Below are 17,722 nucleotides of genomic sequence, written 5' to 3' on the forward strand. Positions count from 1 at the left end.
TTGAAAGCAGTTGTGCATTGGTTGTATGAAGAGGTGAAAGTCAAAATTAGAACTTCAACAGGCATTTCTGAAAGTTTTAGAAGCAATATCAAGTTCAAGCAAGGTTGCCCACTCTCTCCTACCCTTTTTGGTTTATATATCGACAAGCTTGAGGAGTGGTTAAATTCGCACAGGGGTGATGGTATCTATTTGTGCAAGTTTGTTATAAGGCTTCTTTTGTATGCAGATGACCTTATTCTGATTGCTAAATCAGCTCTTGGTTTGCAAGAGCACTTGCTATATCTTGAGCATTTTTGTAGAAGTGTGGAGATGCAAGTCAATATCAGCGAAACGGAAGTAGTGGTCTTCTCTAAGAAAAGAAAACATAACCAGCATAAGTTCTACTTTGAAGGCAACATTCTAGAAGAAGTTGCAGATTACAAATACCTCGTAATTGACTTCAACAAAAATCTAAGCTGGAATGGTTGTAGAAAGAAAAGAACTTTGGGGGGTTGGAAAGCATTTTATGCTTTTCAAAATAGGTGTAGAGAGGCAGAGTTATGGGAGTGGAAGACCACTCAAACTCTTTTTGGGCTTCTAGTGATTCCGGTGATTCTCTATGGTTGTGAACTATGGGCTAGCAGTACCTCCAACATGCAATGGAGACAAATTGAGAAAATTTAGAAGCATTTGATTACAAACAAATTTAAGATTAAAAGTGCATTTTCTTATGATATCTTGTTAAGTGAAACAAGGACTGCTCCTATTGAAGCAATTGCTATGGTGCGAGTCATAAGGCATTTAAAAAAAATTGAGCAAATGGAAGAGGGTAGATGGCCTAAGGTTGTCTTTAATGATAGATTGTGAAAGAGCAAAAAAACTTGGATGCAGCAAAATAACAAATGGTTTAGTAAATGGGGTATTTGCTTGAACGTGTGTCCCATAAACAGCGAAGAGATAAAAGATTTTGTTATGGAAAAATTCCACAAACGTACTTGGGATAAGGAGCTAGGAAGAAAGAAAAATTACTATATTAAAGTGTTTAATCCCACTCATAATCATCAAACAAAAGCATACATAGAGGCCAATATCTCTTGGAGAGCCAAAATTCTTATTGCTCAGTTAAGGACTAATTCTCATCAACTCCATTGTGAAACAGGGCGCTAGAAAAGGCCAAAGGAAGTGTGGGAGGAAAGGGTATGCATTTTTTGTTCTTCCAGAAAAGTGGAAACAAAAAAACATTTCATTTTAGAATGTGAGGCCTTCAAAGACAACAGGGAAAGTTATGCAGGTATGCTAGCAGCTAGCTCTTGGAATAATCTATTTAGAGGGGTTTGTCGAGAAGCTGGGAGCATTTATTGTGAATCTTTACAGAAAAAGGGCCGAATACATCAAGCAGATGAAGAAGCAATCTGTCCCATAGGCTATCTTTAGCCTCGTGGACGTTAAAGTAATTTCTTTCTTTCTTACACCGATGCTCACTGAGACTGAAAATGTTGTTGACAGGAAAAGCACATCTAGGTGCTGCTATAGCCTAGCGTCTGGCATGATTTCCTGGATGAGCCGGAAACAGAGGTGCTGCTATAGGCAGAACCGAACCTAATTACATTTTCCAACACAGAGGACAGCATGCATGACAAGGACAACATATTTTATGGATAAAACTTGCAGCATTTTGATATCAACGGCAAGAATGATGGCCTTTACAACTGGCATGGCCTGCATAATGAAGTAAACATTCATAATTATGATGAGTCGTGACATGTGAAGGATATCCTAGCACGACAAAATTACTCATATTATGGTGTGTATGGTGCGAACATATCAATAACATCCCGATTTTATCTTGAAATCACGATTTTTTGGCCTTGCCGATGTTTGCCGATTTTTAAAAATATTTTAATGGTATCTTAATTTTGCCGATGTTCGCCGATTTTTTACCGATATTTTCCTGATTTTTATAAGTTTTTGGTTTTTCAGACTCTTGCTGATTTTATCCTGATGCTGATGTTCGCAATATTGGAGTACAGCCTGCAAAAGTTACAAGTCCTATTTCATGAACAATGTTTATTTAATGTGTTTCGAGGGTCACCAATACAACTAGGAGAGCCCATTTAATGACAAATGCATTGCATAAGGGAAGATTGGGAGTAGGAAAAGCAGAAGGACATCCTATCTAGAGTGGATGTCATACACGAGAAAGGTATCTTACTTGTAGTGAAAAATTAAAATTGTGTTTAAAAAGGACACTGTGTCCATCATGTCCACCCTGACTGTGGAGGATATTATGAAAAATCATGTTATATGTTGTAAGACTATCATAAGAGATGACAGTGTCAGGTAGGAAGACCACATTATGCTAGAAAAGAGACAAGTAACAAGAGGACAGGCAGTAAATGCAAAGCATACAGTAAGAAGGCATGAAATAAGAATGCATTAGAATGTGTGTAGTTGGTAACAGGAAAGAAAAGCAAGATTTCCTTGATGAAATTTGTTCAGGGGAAAGGATGTAACAGAAGAGGAAGCTGGCAAAGATTAAGCAATACAAGCAGAGCAGGCAGAATAATTCCCATCACGTATGCCTGAATCCCAGAAACTTGTAGAATAAATTTTAAAATATCAATCAAGTAGTGTGAGACCACAATCTATTTTTCACAATTCTGAGTCAGACTGGCAATGGAATATAGAGAAATTCTATTACAGTTGTCCCCAAAGATGTAGTCATGATGATACTTCAAACATTCACCAAGCACTTCAGATTTGCAGATACTTTAGATGGTTTGTCGAATATTAGTGATGTTAAATCTTTGTCAATGTCAGACACACCAAGAACTTTTCTAATGTCAATTAAAGTAAACTAGAAAGGATGTCAGTTTTCAGTGAAGTACGAAAGCAAGCATTTGAAAGACATTAAATGCTGATTTATAAATAAATTGATAATGAATGTATATCACTTTAAAAGAAGAGTAACAATCCTGATTCTCATCATGAGATTGCAGGTCAGTTCAAGTGGAATCATGGTTCCAGTAGCAGGCATTGACAAATGAACAAGAGGCATTTACAGTAGATGACTATGATGAAGACATAAGCAAGGATGCTCAACAATTATGGAAGGGCAGATGTTCACCCAAGGCTGGTTATTAAGTCATGTTTTGTGTTGTATTCTGTTTTGTCTTTCATGACATGTGATCAACAGAGACCTCATTATTTAAGTCTTATTACATTATAGTGTGGGTTGTCAGTTAGAGATCTCATTATTTATGTCTTATTAGTTTATAGTGTGGGTTGTGAGTTAAATCATAGGGTGATTATGAACACGTGGTTAAGTCCTAGAAGGCCTAGTAAGTTGGGTGAACAGTATTCCCAAACCATCATATACAGGATCTTGTGTGCGTAAAGAGGACTGCTTTCTCGATTCATCAAAACAAATGGAGGTGTCCTCGTTGCATATCATGTGTCACCTCCATTTATATTCATCCTGTATATATACTTAAATAAATAGATGAGTTGAAAAAGAGCTTCATGATAATTCTTGCCTTATTTATTGAATAACTCTATCATTATTATTCCAAAGTTCCAAACTAGTAATTTTGGCTGGTTTGCACTCTCAAATCCAGTGGACAGCCCAGAGGTGTTCCCAGGAACCATCCTTGCTCTCTACCCATCCTTGCTCTGTAGGAAACACAAGGGATGTGAACCAAATCCCTATTCCCCAATAGCACATCCCCTGTTAAAAACTATTTCAACCATACAACTCACAGTGCTACTATAACAAACAAAAAGGCTCGTAGAAAATCCTGAACAAAAGTTTCTGAAGTCATCAGATAGAATGATTATATAATTTATTACTGATAGTAAGCACATCAAACACCAAGGTTCATATATTGTTTGCTTTCCTTAATAACTTTTCAAAGCTTGCCCATCATACTTGTAAAATACGAAAGCTGTTTAAATACACCGAGAATACCACAATATGACCATCTGCTTCTAGCAGTACTGAACTTTGACAACATATACAATCTATCATGGTTAGTCCATTTGATGCAGCAGGATTTTACTGAAAAGTAGGCACATAAAGTAAACAGACAATTAAAAAAGCGACTGGGGGCATTTAGTGATATTTTGAAAGAACGTTTCAAAGGATACTCTTATATCTACATGATATTCACATACCAGAGGCCAGCCACTGCCCTGATGACTCTGGAGATATACATGAAACAGCGCCTGTATGGCCTTTATATTCAAGGAAGCAAATAGAGGGAAAAGGCTGCAGATCTTTAGGCTTAGGAAGCTTAGGTATCAATGATTCGGGGTCAATGTTAATCTGCAGCCAACCAGCATATATAAACCTTAAAGAATAATAGCAATAGAATAAATTCTGCAACATTGTGTCTAATATGCTTGTAGGCTGTAGCATATAAAAGAAACAGATATATCCCAGAGCTTACACGCTTTTTCCGAGTTCTTGGACACAAGTATAGGTCTAAACATCGCTCAAATATCTCAGAAAGGAATCTGTCATAAGCTGGAACATTTCTCAATGAGTCGAACCTGTCAAGACATGGCACAAATTACTATAAGAACTTTTTCTATTATAATTTTTAATTTTGCATACGCTAAAACAATCATATGCACTTCAAGATTTAAATATTGAATAACCATACCTTTTAGGGATGAATTTAGGACGGTCTTCCTCATACATAAGCTGGTATGAATTGATCTCCTCCTGTGTTGGAATATACTCAGGTGGAGGATTGTATGATTCTTCATGCCCTGTAGCAAAGCAATGTATTCAACAAGCAAAAAGAGAGAAGAAATAAAAAGGTGCATGTTGCAGAAATCTATTTCAAGTTCACACTTCTTGTAGTTATCTACCAGTAATAAATTAAGAAATCATAGTCAAAATTTAAGAAATCAGAAAATAACAATGTTATCCCCTGACATGTGGGGATAACTAGAGAATTAGTTTACTTGTGATTTGTATCACTATCAGCAGTTCCACAGATGAGATCTATGGTTATCCATGGATATTTGCCAGAGATGTTCCTTATATTTCATTAGCCAACCCTCATTATGATATGACTTTGATGGATATTGCACCATGCAGTGTTGTATATTATGCTCTTCCGTTCACACATGATGATGTTGACTTTTCAATGTGGTTCATGGGACATGGTGATTATCTATAAATTATATAATGGTTCATAACACTCAAAATTGTTCTCTTACTAGATTGTACTATCAATAATTTACCTCTAGATAGGTATGTCAACTTATGAGTTAAGTTGTACCACTAGCGACTAGGTAGGAGTTTCATGTCATTTTCCGGTCATTTTTCACACCCTCTCATGTCATCAACATTTTCATGCATTTCATATTCCCCTTTCTTGATTGACTTATCATATGTCATTGTCGCAATATCCAATATAAGGTTCCCATGTATGAAAAGACCTAAATAAAAAGAGACAAAGAGCTAAAATGCTCGAGGTTGAAGAAACTAAAGTTAAATTGTATACATGAGCTACACCACCTTACTATAAAGCCCAATTTCCCAAAATTCCATTCTCGAATTTAAAAAAAAGGAAAAGAAGGGACTCAGCAAATCAAAAAAGAAAGAAAAGTGATACTAAGAAAAAGAGGGTTAGGGAATGGTAACTCAAGGCTAAGCACTGCCTCTAAAGGCACACATGTGGAACATCTAATGATAACCCCTGGTACCTCAGCTCTTTAAAGCTAAGGGAAAGACCTATTCACTCATTTTACACGACTATGAAGGTTAACTCAGGAAAGCACCTTTTCCCTAATGACACACTCATCACATCCCTACACCTGAATTAAGAGTTCTAGGAAATGCATCTTGTCTTGGTTTTCGCATGTAATTAAGGTCATTAATGTCCACATTGTTGAAATATGTAACTAGGTTCAATCTTCATAATGTCATATGTAATCATGATTTTATATTTGATGTAAAGAGAAAAAGAAATTTATTATTGTCATTCTTGAAGCATGGGTTTCATGCTCAAGGTAAATTTATTTATAGTTCAAGAACCCATTGAGTGCTTCTAGGTTTGTCAACGTTATGAAGTCAAAAGAGTCATTGTCATACATGTAAGACCCCTCTGGGCATGTTGTAGCTTGTAAAGAAAATATTTTAAAGTCAAAAGTGTCATAAAGACCCTCCAAGACCTTGTCAAACAAGTTGGCCTACAAGAAGGATCAAGTCAGCCTCAAGGACAACAATTCAACCTCCTAAGAAGCCTATATATAAGAGAAACCTCGACTTCATTTCACACAACAATTCGATAAAGCAAGAAGCAGTTTGATCTCCTCAAGAAAGGTTGTGGAAAAGGACGAAAATCAACAAAAAGAAGAAGAAAAGAAAGATTGAAGTTTTGGACCTCCTTCTCTCTCTTGTTAGGGTTTCTAGAATCTAAAGTAGTTGTTAAACCGAAATTGCAGGAGTTTCTGGGGAAATCTAAGTTGCAGAAGAAACTGCTAGGGAAATCGAAGTTGCAGAAGAAACTATTAGGGAAATCGAAGTTGTAGAAGAAGTTGCTAGGAAAGTCAAAGTTGTTGGGAAGTCAAAGTTGCAGAAGAAGTTGTTGGGAAAGTCGAAGTTGCTGAAAAGTCAAATTTATTGCTAGGTCGAAGTTACTAGAAGCTGCTAGGCCAAAGTTGTTGGAGAAGTTATTGGGGTCGAAGTTGTTAGAAAAGTTGTTGAAAGTTGTGAAGATTAACTTGGTCTTGGAGGGGTCTCTGACAAGGGTCTTAGGTCTTTGAATTCATCATTTGAAGTTCTATAAGAAGAGAAGAATTCTTGTGGGTTTTCCTCTCAAGAGGAGAGGTTTTGGCCCTGGCTTATAGAGTACATAATGTGTCCTCTTGTCTCATTGATCTTTATTGTTTGGTACTTGTTTGATGATAGAAAACATAATAATAATCAAGTTGCGGAAGAAGTTAATCAAGTCATGTAAAAAGACATCACAAGCAGTTAACAAAGTAAAAGAAATCATCTAATTAAGTTGCCCTTAGATTTCTCAACATGGTATCAAAGGCAGCCTGAAGATCACACCATTGAAGAAGGATACATAACGACCAAACACAAGGAAATCATTAAGGAGGACTAAGAAGCACCAAGGAGGAATACTCATCTCAAGGATCACATCATCACAAGGAGAATAAGACCTCAAGGACCCTACCTCCACTCAAAGAAAGAAGGAATACACATTTGAAGCATCTTGAAGTCTCCATATTCTACATTTCTACATCCAAAGGAGGCAAGAAGAAGCATTATCATCATCATCAAAGAAATCAAGGTAATTTCCCTCTCTTTAAAGAAAGTCTCACAACTCAAGCATATCAACTAGAAAAGAAGTATTGTCATCTTTGAAGAAGAAAAGACATAATCGAGGAACCAATCATCTTCAAGAAGGCACCTTTAATTGTCATCATCATCAAGAATACGTCAAGTTGAAGATATCATCATCAAAGAAGCACCTTTACCTGACAAGTAAGTATCTTTATATTTATGTCTGAATCTACTATCAACATGACTTCATTCTGCAAGGAAAGCAACAAACTAGTTGGGTCATCAAATTTCCTTGCATGGAAGAACAAGATAGATTTGATCCTCATAGAGAACGAAGTTATTGAATATGTTAAGGGTTCAATCTCCAAACCATCTCAAGAACAAGCTCAAGCACTATCAAATGAAAAGGGAAATAAGGGCTCAAAGCACCCTCATAGAATCAATCAAGGATTCCATCATCCCTTATGTAGCAAAGTTGGAGAAATCAAAGGATATCTATGAAAAGTTGGTATAAATTTTTTCCGTAAGCACTGTAGGAGAAGTTATATAATTGAGAACTGAATTATACAAAATGAAGGTATCTAAGGATGAAGGGGTAGCCTCATACCTTATGAGGGTATCTCAAATAAGAGATCAACTACAAGAATTAGGAGAAATCATGTCCGATAAAGAAATGACCATCGTTGTGCCCAATGCACTACTTGATGAACGGGGCAACTTTGTATCTAGTATCTATGGAAAGAAGGAAGCCACTCCATTCAATGAACTTTGGTCATTATGTAAGATTGAAGAAACTAGGTTGAAGGCTAAGAGCGATGTTGGATCAAATGAACAAGTTCAAACATATGCTACCATGGCCAAGAGAAAAGGAAAGTTTGGAAAGTTTGATTCTCGGAAAAAGAAGAAGATCGATATGTCAAAGATACAATGCTACAAAGGTAATGAATATGGGCAATTTAAAAGGAATTGTCCCAAACTCAAGGACAACAAGAATAGAAAGGAAATAAATGAAGCCCATGTTACCGAAGAAGTGGAAGAATCAGAAGAAAAAAAAAGAAGAAATCAAAGGAGTAAGTGAAAGATCTCTACTATGACTGAGATAACCTTCACTTATTTTTTTTCAGTTATACAAGAGAATAGAAAGCATCACAAGTATGATAGGATGCATTATAGCAAGATATATGACATCATCATAGAAGCATGGAAGGATAGCTGAAGTAGAAAGTCTACATGATTGTAGCAGTGATCATGACAAAAATGGCATCTCCATTGGAAGCAAATAAGGGAAACCGAAGTAGCAATATATATGGTTGGAAGAAAGTCATCTAGCAAGATAGAAGATAAAGAAATCATCATACACCATCACTAGGAAGGAGCATTTGAAGAATGAGGATCATCAAGATCTTCCACTAGAATCTTCATTAGAAGGTTCACCTCTACTAAGAAGAAGCAAGTGCCTCGTAGATAGTCCACATTCCACCTTGTGTGGGACCCACTGGTAAGGTATGATGACCAAGATGTGCAGCATGTCAAGATGGTTGAAGTACTTTCATCTTCAAGCAAAGAAAGGAAGTTGCTAGAAGGAAGTCTAGATGACCAAAAGGAGGAAGAGGTATGTATATATTTGATAGATAAAAGTCATGTCATCATATAGTTGCAAAAAGAATGGTTAAATGCTCTATCTCATGAGCATGATTGAAGAAGAAGAATCTCTTCCATTAGGAAGATGCATGAAGACTTGTACACAATGTGCCTTGAATTATTATACATATCGACAAGATGGAATCAATAGTGACCTCATGGAGAATATGAGGTAATTGACAATCATGGTTTCTATGTTGAAAAAGAAGATCATGAGGAAAGCAATATGTGAAAAAAATGAAAGACGAGTTCGTGGGAAGATGCATCTATAAGATAAGATAAGGAATCAACATCTGATATTAATTAAAAAGGTTAGTTATGACATTTCCATGAAGAAGCTATGGAGAACCTGATGTGTGTGCTAGAAAAAGAAAAACCTTGGTAATGTATGTTTTGGAGATGGATCCATGCATGTCCAGGATGTTGATTTTAGAAGTTGATGTCATGACAAAAGGCCATCATAAAAAGGTAACTTTGATTTACTGTTCATTTTGATTTTTGAGAAATCATCTGGTTGGGTTAAAACAAGGCTACCAAAAGAGAGTTGTAGATGTCATCTACAACTAGTACTCATGATATTGGATGGAAGATCCTAAAAGAAACATGACTTGGAAAAGGTAGTTGCATGAAGGATAACCAGATGTGAACTAGAAGATCACTCTCCGATGAAGAGAAGGATGACATGACTATTGATCAACACTATGGTTCATTAAAGGAAAGTTATGAAGGAGATGGTCAATGCCCTATGAAGAAGATCTAGAAGATGAAGGCTCCATGATGAAGAAGTTGGAGTTCATGACATCGAAAGGAGCCCTACCAATAGTTGATACTACCATAGTCTCCACCATAGAGGTAATAGTTGTTGTTGGAAACAAGTCCCTAGTTAAGAGGGTGCTTGGGCGAGTTGCTAGGTAAGAAGGAACTAGGGTATATTCCTTTTATAGGAATGAGTATATCCTCCCTAGTTGAGAGGGAGAGATAGACACATCATTCTCGTCTTCATGTTATGAAGAAAGAATGGAGGATTGAGTAAGCATCTGAATTTTGATACTCTTTGAGGATGTGATAGGGCATCCAATAGGTAAGAGTAGTTGAAGAGGAAATTCCTTGAGTATGTGTTATTCCATGACAGGAATAGTCCTAAAAAAACATACCTTGTGAACATTCGGGATATGTGCCTTAAAAGACAATGATGATGATGCTTATCAGTCACTGTCCCGCCAACATTGTGCTCTAATCTTGTGGAGAGATAGAGTTGTTAGGCAAGGCCTTGCTATGTGACAATGTTGGTTGGTATGATGAGATGTAATAAGATAAGCTGAAATAATAGCGCTTATTAGATGGCTTACCAATAAAACTCTTCTTATGAGAATTCTTCAGTATGAGAATGTCCAAGTACCTTGTATGGATAATGAGTACCTCCATAGTTAAGAGGGAGTGTTGAAATATGTAACTAGGTTCGGTCTTCATAATGTCATGTAATCATGAGTTTATATTTGACGTGAAGAGGAAAGGAAATTTATTATTGCCATTCTTGAGGCATGGGTTCCATGCTCAAGGTAAATTTATTTATAGTTCAAGCACCCATTGAGTGCTTCTAGGTTTGTCATAGAGTTATGAAGTCAAAAGAGTCATTGTCATACATATAAAACTCCTTTGGGCATATGTTGTATCTTGTAAAGAAATTTTTTGAAAGTCAGAAGTGTCATAAAGACACTCTAAGATCTTGTCAAACAAGTCTACCTACAAGAAGGATCAAGTTGGCCTCAAGGATAGTTATTCGACCTCCTAAGAAGCCTATATATAAGGGAACCTCGACTTCATTTGGCACAACAATTCGATAAATCAAGAAGCAGTTTGATGTCCTCAAGAAAGAAGTTGGAAAAGGACGAAAATCAAGGAAAAGAAGAAGAAAAGCAAGATCAAAGTTTTGGACCTCTTTCTCTCTCTTGTTAGGGTTTCTAAAGTAGCTGCTAGACCGAAATTGCATAAGTTTCTGGGGAAATCAAAGTTGCAGAAGAATTCGCTGGAGAAAACGAAGTTGCAGAAGAAATTGTTTGAGAAGTCAAATTTGCAAAAGTAGTTGTTGGGAAGGTCCAAATTGTTAGAGAAGTTTGTTGGCATCAAAGTTGTTAGAAAAGTTGTTGAAAGTTGTGAAGGTTGACTTGGTATTGGAGGGGTCTTTGACAAGGGTCTTAGGTCTTGGAATTCGTCATTTGAAGTTCTACAAGAAGAGAAGAATTATTGTGGGTTTTCCTCTCAAGAGGAGAGGTTTTGGCCCTGGCTTACAGCCTACATTATGTGTCCTCTTGTCTCATTGATCTTTATTGTTTGGTAGTTGTTTGACAATAGAAAACACAATAATAATCAAGTTGAAGAAAAAGCTAATCAAGTTAAGTAAAAGGACATCAAAAACAGTTACCAAAGTAAGAGAAATCATCTAATTAAGATGCCCCTAGATTTCTCAACGCACACCATATTCAAGTTAGGAAGGCATAAAAATTAAAAGGGCCATTCAACTATTAGATGTCACGTGATGTTCATCCAACTTGACACATATTTGGACGCAATCTCACAATCTTGAGGAGTGCCATGCCTTGGGCATTGTAACCATGCCTCAAGTATTGTAGCACTTGCATTGAGAGTTGTGTCTCTGCCTAGGACATTGTGATATTGCATTGGGCATTCTGACACTGCATTAAGAGTCCTGATACCATGTCGAGCATTATGACGTTGCATCAAGAGTCCTGATACCATGTCGAGCATTATGACGTTGCATCAAGAGTCCTGATACCATGTCGAGCATTGTGACACTAAGAGTTGTGATATTCGTCTAGGCATGTGGAGGAGATCGTTGGCTTGCTTCATAGAGGTCATTTAAAGAGAGATTGTCCTAAACTCAAGAAGGAAAACAAGAAAAGGAAAGAAAGGAATGAAGCCCATGTCACCAAAGAAGTGGAAGAACCTGAAAAAAAAGGAAATCCAAGGAGGAGGAAGTGAAAGATCTCTACTATGACTGAGATAATCTCCTTCACTTAGTTCTTCTCAATTTTTGTAAAAGATAGCTATCATGATAGGAAGCATCACAAGGATGATAGGACACACTAGAGCTAAAATAGAGATGACTTCATCATAAAAGGCATGGAAGCATAGCTGGAGTAGAAAGTCTACATGGTTGTAACAGTCTTCATAGAAAGAAAGTAATTAATGGTATCTCCAGTAGAAGCATTAAAGGATAACCATAGCAGCAATATGTATGGTTTAAAGAAAGTCATCTAGCATAATAGAAGATGAAGAAATCATCATACATTAGGAAGGAGCATTTGTAGGATGAGGATAATCAAGATCCTCCATTGGAATCTTCATTAGAAGGTTCATCTCTACTTGGAAGAAGCGTCTCGCTAATCGTCTATGGTCCACCTTGTGTGGGATCCATAAGTAAGTATGATGACGAAGATGTGCAACATGTCAAGTTGGTTGAAGTACTTTAGTATTCAAAGGAAAGGAAGTCTAGATGACCACATGAAGGAAGAGGTATGTATATATTTGGAAATAGATGGATAAAGTCATGTCATCATATAGTTGTTGATAAGCATGGTTCAATGCTCTATCTCATGAGCATGATCAAAGGAGAAAGATCTCTTCCTTTAGAAAAGATGCATGAAGGCATATACCTTGAACTAGTTCACATATTGATAAGATTAAATCAACATAATATCTCCCCATATGGAATATGAGGTGGTTGACAAGATGAAGGAACTATGTATAGAAGTTCCTGGGAAACAATATGTGAAGAAAGGAAGGAGAATTTGTGAGAATTGCAACTATAGTCACGAAAGATAAGATAAGTGATCAACATCCAATAAATAGAATAATTAGCTATGACATCTCCATAGAGAAGATATGAAGACTTTGATAAAGTTTGCAAAGGAAGGAGACCCTTAACATTGAAAGTCTTGGAGATGTGTTTACAAATGTGCAAGATGTTGATATTGCAAGAAGGAGATGTCATAATGAAAGGCCACCATGAAAAGGTAACTTTGATTTGATGTTCATTTTGATTTCTGAAAACATATGGTTGGCTTGAAACAGATCTACCAAGAGAGAGTTGTAGATGTCACCTACAACTAGCACTCATGAGATTGGATAATTTCATGAAAGAAGCATGACTTAGAAGAGGTAGCTATGTGAAGAAAAGCCAGATGTGAACTGGAAGATCACTTTTCGATGCAAAGAAGGATGACAAGACTATTGTTCATTGAAAATAAAGTGATGGATGGATGGTGCCTTACGAAGAAAATCTAGAAGATGAAGACTCCATAATGAATAAGATGAAGTTCATGACATCAAAAGGAGGAGCCTTACAAGCAATTGATAGTACCATGATCTCCACCAAAGAGAAGATAGTTGTTGTTGGTAATAAGTCCCTAGTTAAGAGGGACCTTGGACATGTCCCCAAGTAAGAGGGAGCTTGGGTATATTCCTTTTATAAGAATGAGTATATCTTCCCTAGTTGAGAGGGAGAGATAGGCACATCATTCTTGTCTACATGTTGTGAAGAAAGAATGGAGGATTGGGTAAGCATTTGAGATTGATTCTATACTCTTTGAGGATGTGGTAGGACATCCAATAGGTAAGAATAATCAAAGAGGAAATTCCTTGAGGATGTGTTATTCCAAGATAGGAATTGTCCTACTATGAACACCTGGGTGGGTATGCGCCTTGAGAGACAATGATGATGGTGTTTATAAGTCATTGGTCTCGCCAACATTGTGCTCTGATCCTGTGCAGAGATAGAGATGTTAGTAAAGGCCTTGCTATGTGACAATGTTGGTTGGTATGATGAGATGCTCTGACATAAGCTAAGGAAACAACTTATGATATGGCTTACCAATCCGACTATTCTTTTGAGAATTCTTGAGTTTCAGAATGTCCAAGTACCTTATATAGATTATGAATACCTCTATAGTTAAGAGGGAGTGTTGAAATATGTAACTAGGTTCGGTCTTCATAATGACATATGTAATCATGATTTTCTGTATTTATTGTAAAATGAAAAATAAATTTATTATTGTCATTATTGAGACATGGATTTCATGCTCAAGGAATGTTTATTTTTAGTTCAAGCACCCACTAAATGCTCTAGGGCTTATCCTTGAGTCTGCAAGTCAATTGAGTCATTTTCATGTATGGAAGACCCTTTTGGGCATGTTACATATTGTAAAAGAAAAATTTAGAAGTCAATTTTGAGTGAAAGACCCTCCAAGGCCTCATCACAAGTGCTACAATAAGTTGGCCTTCAAAAGATGATCAGTCGGCCTAGAGGCAATATCAAGTCAACCTACAGCTGGGACAGGAAACCTATATATAAAGGGCTTGACCTCATTTATGACAACATCTAATCAATTCAATCTCAAGCACAAAAAACACAAGAAGATCGAACGAAGAAAAGAGAAGACAAAAGGAAGGAGAAATCAGTTTTTTGGACTGTCTTTGGGCTAAATTTTTCACACATGCAAATAGGGAATTAGGGCATCCATACAACTATAGTAGAACTGAATTACAGTCTTTGCAATAAGTCAAGTTGTGGGGTAATATCACTCTAGTATACAACTTGAATTATTGAAGAAGGAATTGTTGCCCAAGCAAAGGAGAAAAGAGACTATTTCTACCATATTTATGTAACACATGCAAATTAGGGTTGCTTCATGAGGGTCGAGAATCACAGTCAAAAGTGTAGGTCTAAAATCGAGCTTGAAGAGAAAGCAAGCAGCTATTTGAAGGCTAGGTTGATTGAAGTTGACTTTGTGCTCATCAAAGAGAGGTTTGACATGGTCTTGGAGGGATCTTGGTCAAGGGTCATAGGTCTTGGAATTCATCATTTCAAGTTCTATAAGAAGAGAAGAGTTCTTGTGGGTTTTCCTCTCAAGAGGAGAGGTTATCTTTTGCTTGGTAGATTCCCTCTCAAGATCACTGAAAATTTATGCTCTAGAATGTTCCTTTCAAATTCTTGAAGTCATTTAGCCTAGTTAAACAATTTGATAAAGTTTGAACCTTTCAGCCCTATCTATCACTTTAGTCCACCTATAGCTTCTCAAGAAGAGCCTTAGCTGACCCCATATGCCCAAATTGGTAGCTAGTCACTAGTCACTTCTTTTAGTCAAACAAAAATTTTAAATTCATTCTTTTCTTTTTGTTAAAGTAAATCTGGAACTTTATGTTACTTCCATACAAAATATTCGGCCCTAAAATCACTAGGTTGCTTGGTAGAATTCTATTTCTTTAAGCTCGAAATTGTGCTGTGTGGAAATCTATCTTGCTGGTACAAAAATCTGCATTCACTTAGGGTAGTTTGATCATATTGTGTGGCTAGTTTGTGGATGCATTTTTCATAGTAAGTGGCTGTAATTTTCCTCAGATTTTCATATTTCTGCATCTGAAGGCTGAAACATACTGCTCTAATTTACTTGGCTTGTGGCCTAATTTAAATCGTTTTTAAGGCAAGTTTATGTAGAAATTTTATATCCTGTAGGCCACCTGGTTTCAATTTGTTTTACTCATCATGTTTAATGCCCAAACCCCATGTTCATTGCTCTCAAGAGGAGAGGTTATCTTTTGCTTGGTAGATTCCCTCTCAAGATCACTGAAAATTTATGCTCTAGAATGTTCCTTTCAAATTCTTGAAGTCATTTAGCCTAGTTAAACAATTTGATAAAGTTTGAAGTTTGAACCTTTCAGCCCTATCTATCACTTTAGTCCACCTATAGCTTCTCAAGAAGAGCCTTAGCTGACCCCATATGCCCAAATTGGTAGCTAGTCACTAGTCACTTCTTTTAGTCAAACAAAAATTTTAAATTCATTCTTTTCTTTTTCTTAAAGTAAATCTGGAACTTTATGTTACTTCCATACAAAATATTCGGCCCTAAAATCACTAGGTTGCTTGGTAGAATTCTATTTCTTTAAGCTGGAAATTGTGCTGTGTGGAAATCTATCTTGCTGGTACAAAAATCTGCATTCACTTAGGGTAGTTTGATCATAAGGCTGAAACATACTGCTCTAATTTACTTGGCTTGTGGCCTAATTTAAATCGTTTTTAAGGCAAGTTTATGTAGAAATTTTATATCCTGTAGGCCACCCGGTTTCAATTTGTTTTACTCATCATGTTTAATGCCCAAACCCCATGTTCATTCCTCTCAAGAGGAGAGGTTATCTTTTGCTTGGTAGATTCCCTCTCAAGATCACTGAAAATTTATGCTCTAGAATGTTCCTTTCAAATTCTTGAAGTCATTTAGCCTAGTTAAACAATTTGATAAAGTTTGAACCTTTCAGCCCTATCTATCACTTTAGTCCACCTATAGCTTCTCAAGAAAAGCCTTAGCTGACCCCATATGCCCAAATTGGTAGCTAGTCACTAGTCACTTCTTTTAGTCAAACAAAAATTTTAAATTCATTCTTTTCTTTTTGTTAAAGTAAATCTGGAACTTTATGTTACTTCCATACAAAATATTCGGCCCTAAAATCACTAGGTTGCTTGGTAGAATTCTATTTCTTTCAGCTGGAAATTGTGCTGTGTGGAAATCTATCCTGCTGGTACAAAAATCTGCATTCACTTAGGGTAGTTTGATCATAAGGCTGAAACATACTGCTCTAATTTACTTGGCTTGTGGCCTAATTTAAATCGTTTTTAAGGCAAGTTTATGTAGAAATTTTATATCCTGTAGGCCACCCGGTTTCAATTTGTTTTACTCATCATGTTTAATGCCCAAACCCCATGTTCATTCCTCTCAAGAGGAGAGGTTATCTTTTGCTTGGTAGATTCCCTCTCAAGATCACTGAAAATTTATGCTCTAGAATGTTCCTTTCAAATTCTTGAAGTCATTTAGCCTAGTTAAACAATTTGATAAAGTTTGAACCTTTCAGCCCTATCTATCACTTTAGTCCACCTATAGCTTCTCAAGAAGAGCCTTAGCTGACCCCATATGCCCAAATTGGTAGCTAGTCACTAGTCACTTCTTTTAGTCAAACAAAAATTTTAAATTCATTCTTTTCTTTTTGTTAAAGTAAATCTGGAACTTTATGTTACTTCCATACAAAATATTCGGCCCTAAAATCACTAGGTTGCTTGGTAGAATTCTATTTCTTTCAGCTGGAAATTGTGCTATGTGGAAATCTATCTTGCTGGTACAAAAATCTGCATTCACTTAGGTTAGTTTGATCATATTGTGTGGCTAGTTTGTGGATGCATTTTTCATAGTAAGTGGCTGTAATTTTCCTCAGATTTTCATATTTCTGCATCTGAAGGCTGAAACATACTGCGGGGGTGAATCAGTATTATCAGATCAATAAAACCTTTTCAATTTCATACTCAGAAACATATACGCGACTTCAGTTAAGTGAATCCGCGTGTACACGCGACTGTGTCTAAAGCAACTAGCGTATATGCAGATATCTTATGATTCAGTTAGTCTTATCTTCAGTAAATGCATCAGAACATTATTAAGCAATTTAACAGTAAACAGGTGCAGTATAACAGAACAGAACATCACACAAGAGCCACACACATGAACACCATGATATAAGGTGGAAACCCAATGTGGGTGAAAACCACCTGCTGCAATTCGTCTCTTTCTTCTTTAATGAGAAACTTCTTTTACAATATACTGGTGCAGTCCTTTACCAGTATGCAGGCTACAACCTGCAGAGGGCTACAACCCTCTCTTTCGTTTTCCAACTACTTCTGGAAGGGAGCTACAACCCCCTCAGCTCTTGTACTAGCTGATCCATTTACTAGTA

At 36.6% G+C, this 17,722-nt stretch overlaps 1 protein-coding gene across 1 annotated transcript in view; it reads right to left on the reverse strand.

The window, feature by feature from the left end:
• The window catches only part of LOC149205696 (Transducin/WD40 repeat-like superfamily protein), a 171,102-nt gene that overhangs the window by 77,527 nt on the left and 75,853 nt on the right, over positions 1–17,722 (reverse strand). Inside the window, exons 6-8 of the mRNA XM_089395138.1 lie at positions 4,644–4,752; positions 4,428–4,530; positions 4,153–4,303 (exon numbers count right to left, since the gene is read on the reverse strand). Coding sequence (XP_089251264.1) covers positions 4,153–4,303; positions 4,428–4,530; positions 4,644–4,752 — 363 coding nt within the window. The remainder of the gene's footprint in view (positions 1–4,152; positions 4,304–4,427; positions 4,531–4,643; positions 4,753–17,722) is intronic.

The sequence above is a fragment of the Pinus tabuliformis genome, chromosome 1_2 (assembly GCF_031772625.1).
Source record: "Pinus tabuliformis cultivar Carrire ecotype Pingquan chromosome 1_2, CPIR1, whole genome shotgun sequence".
Lineage (NCBI taxonomy): Eukaryota > Viridiplantae > Streptophyta > Pinopsida > Pinales > Pinaceae > Pinus > Pinus tabuliformis.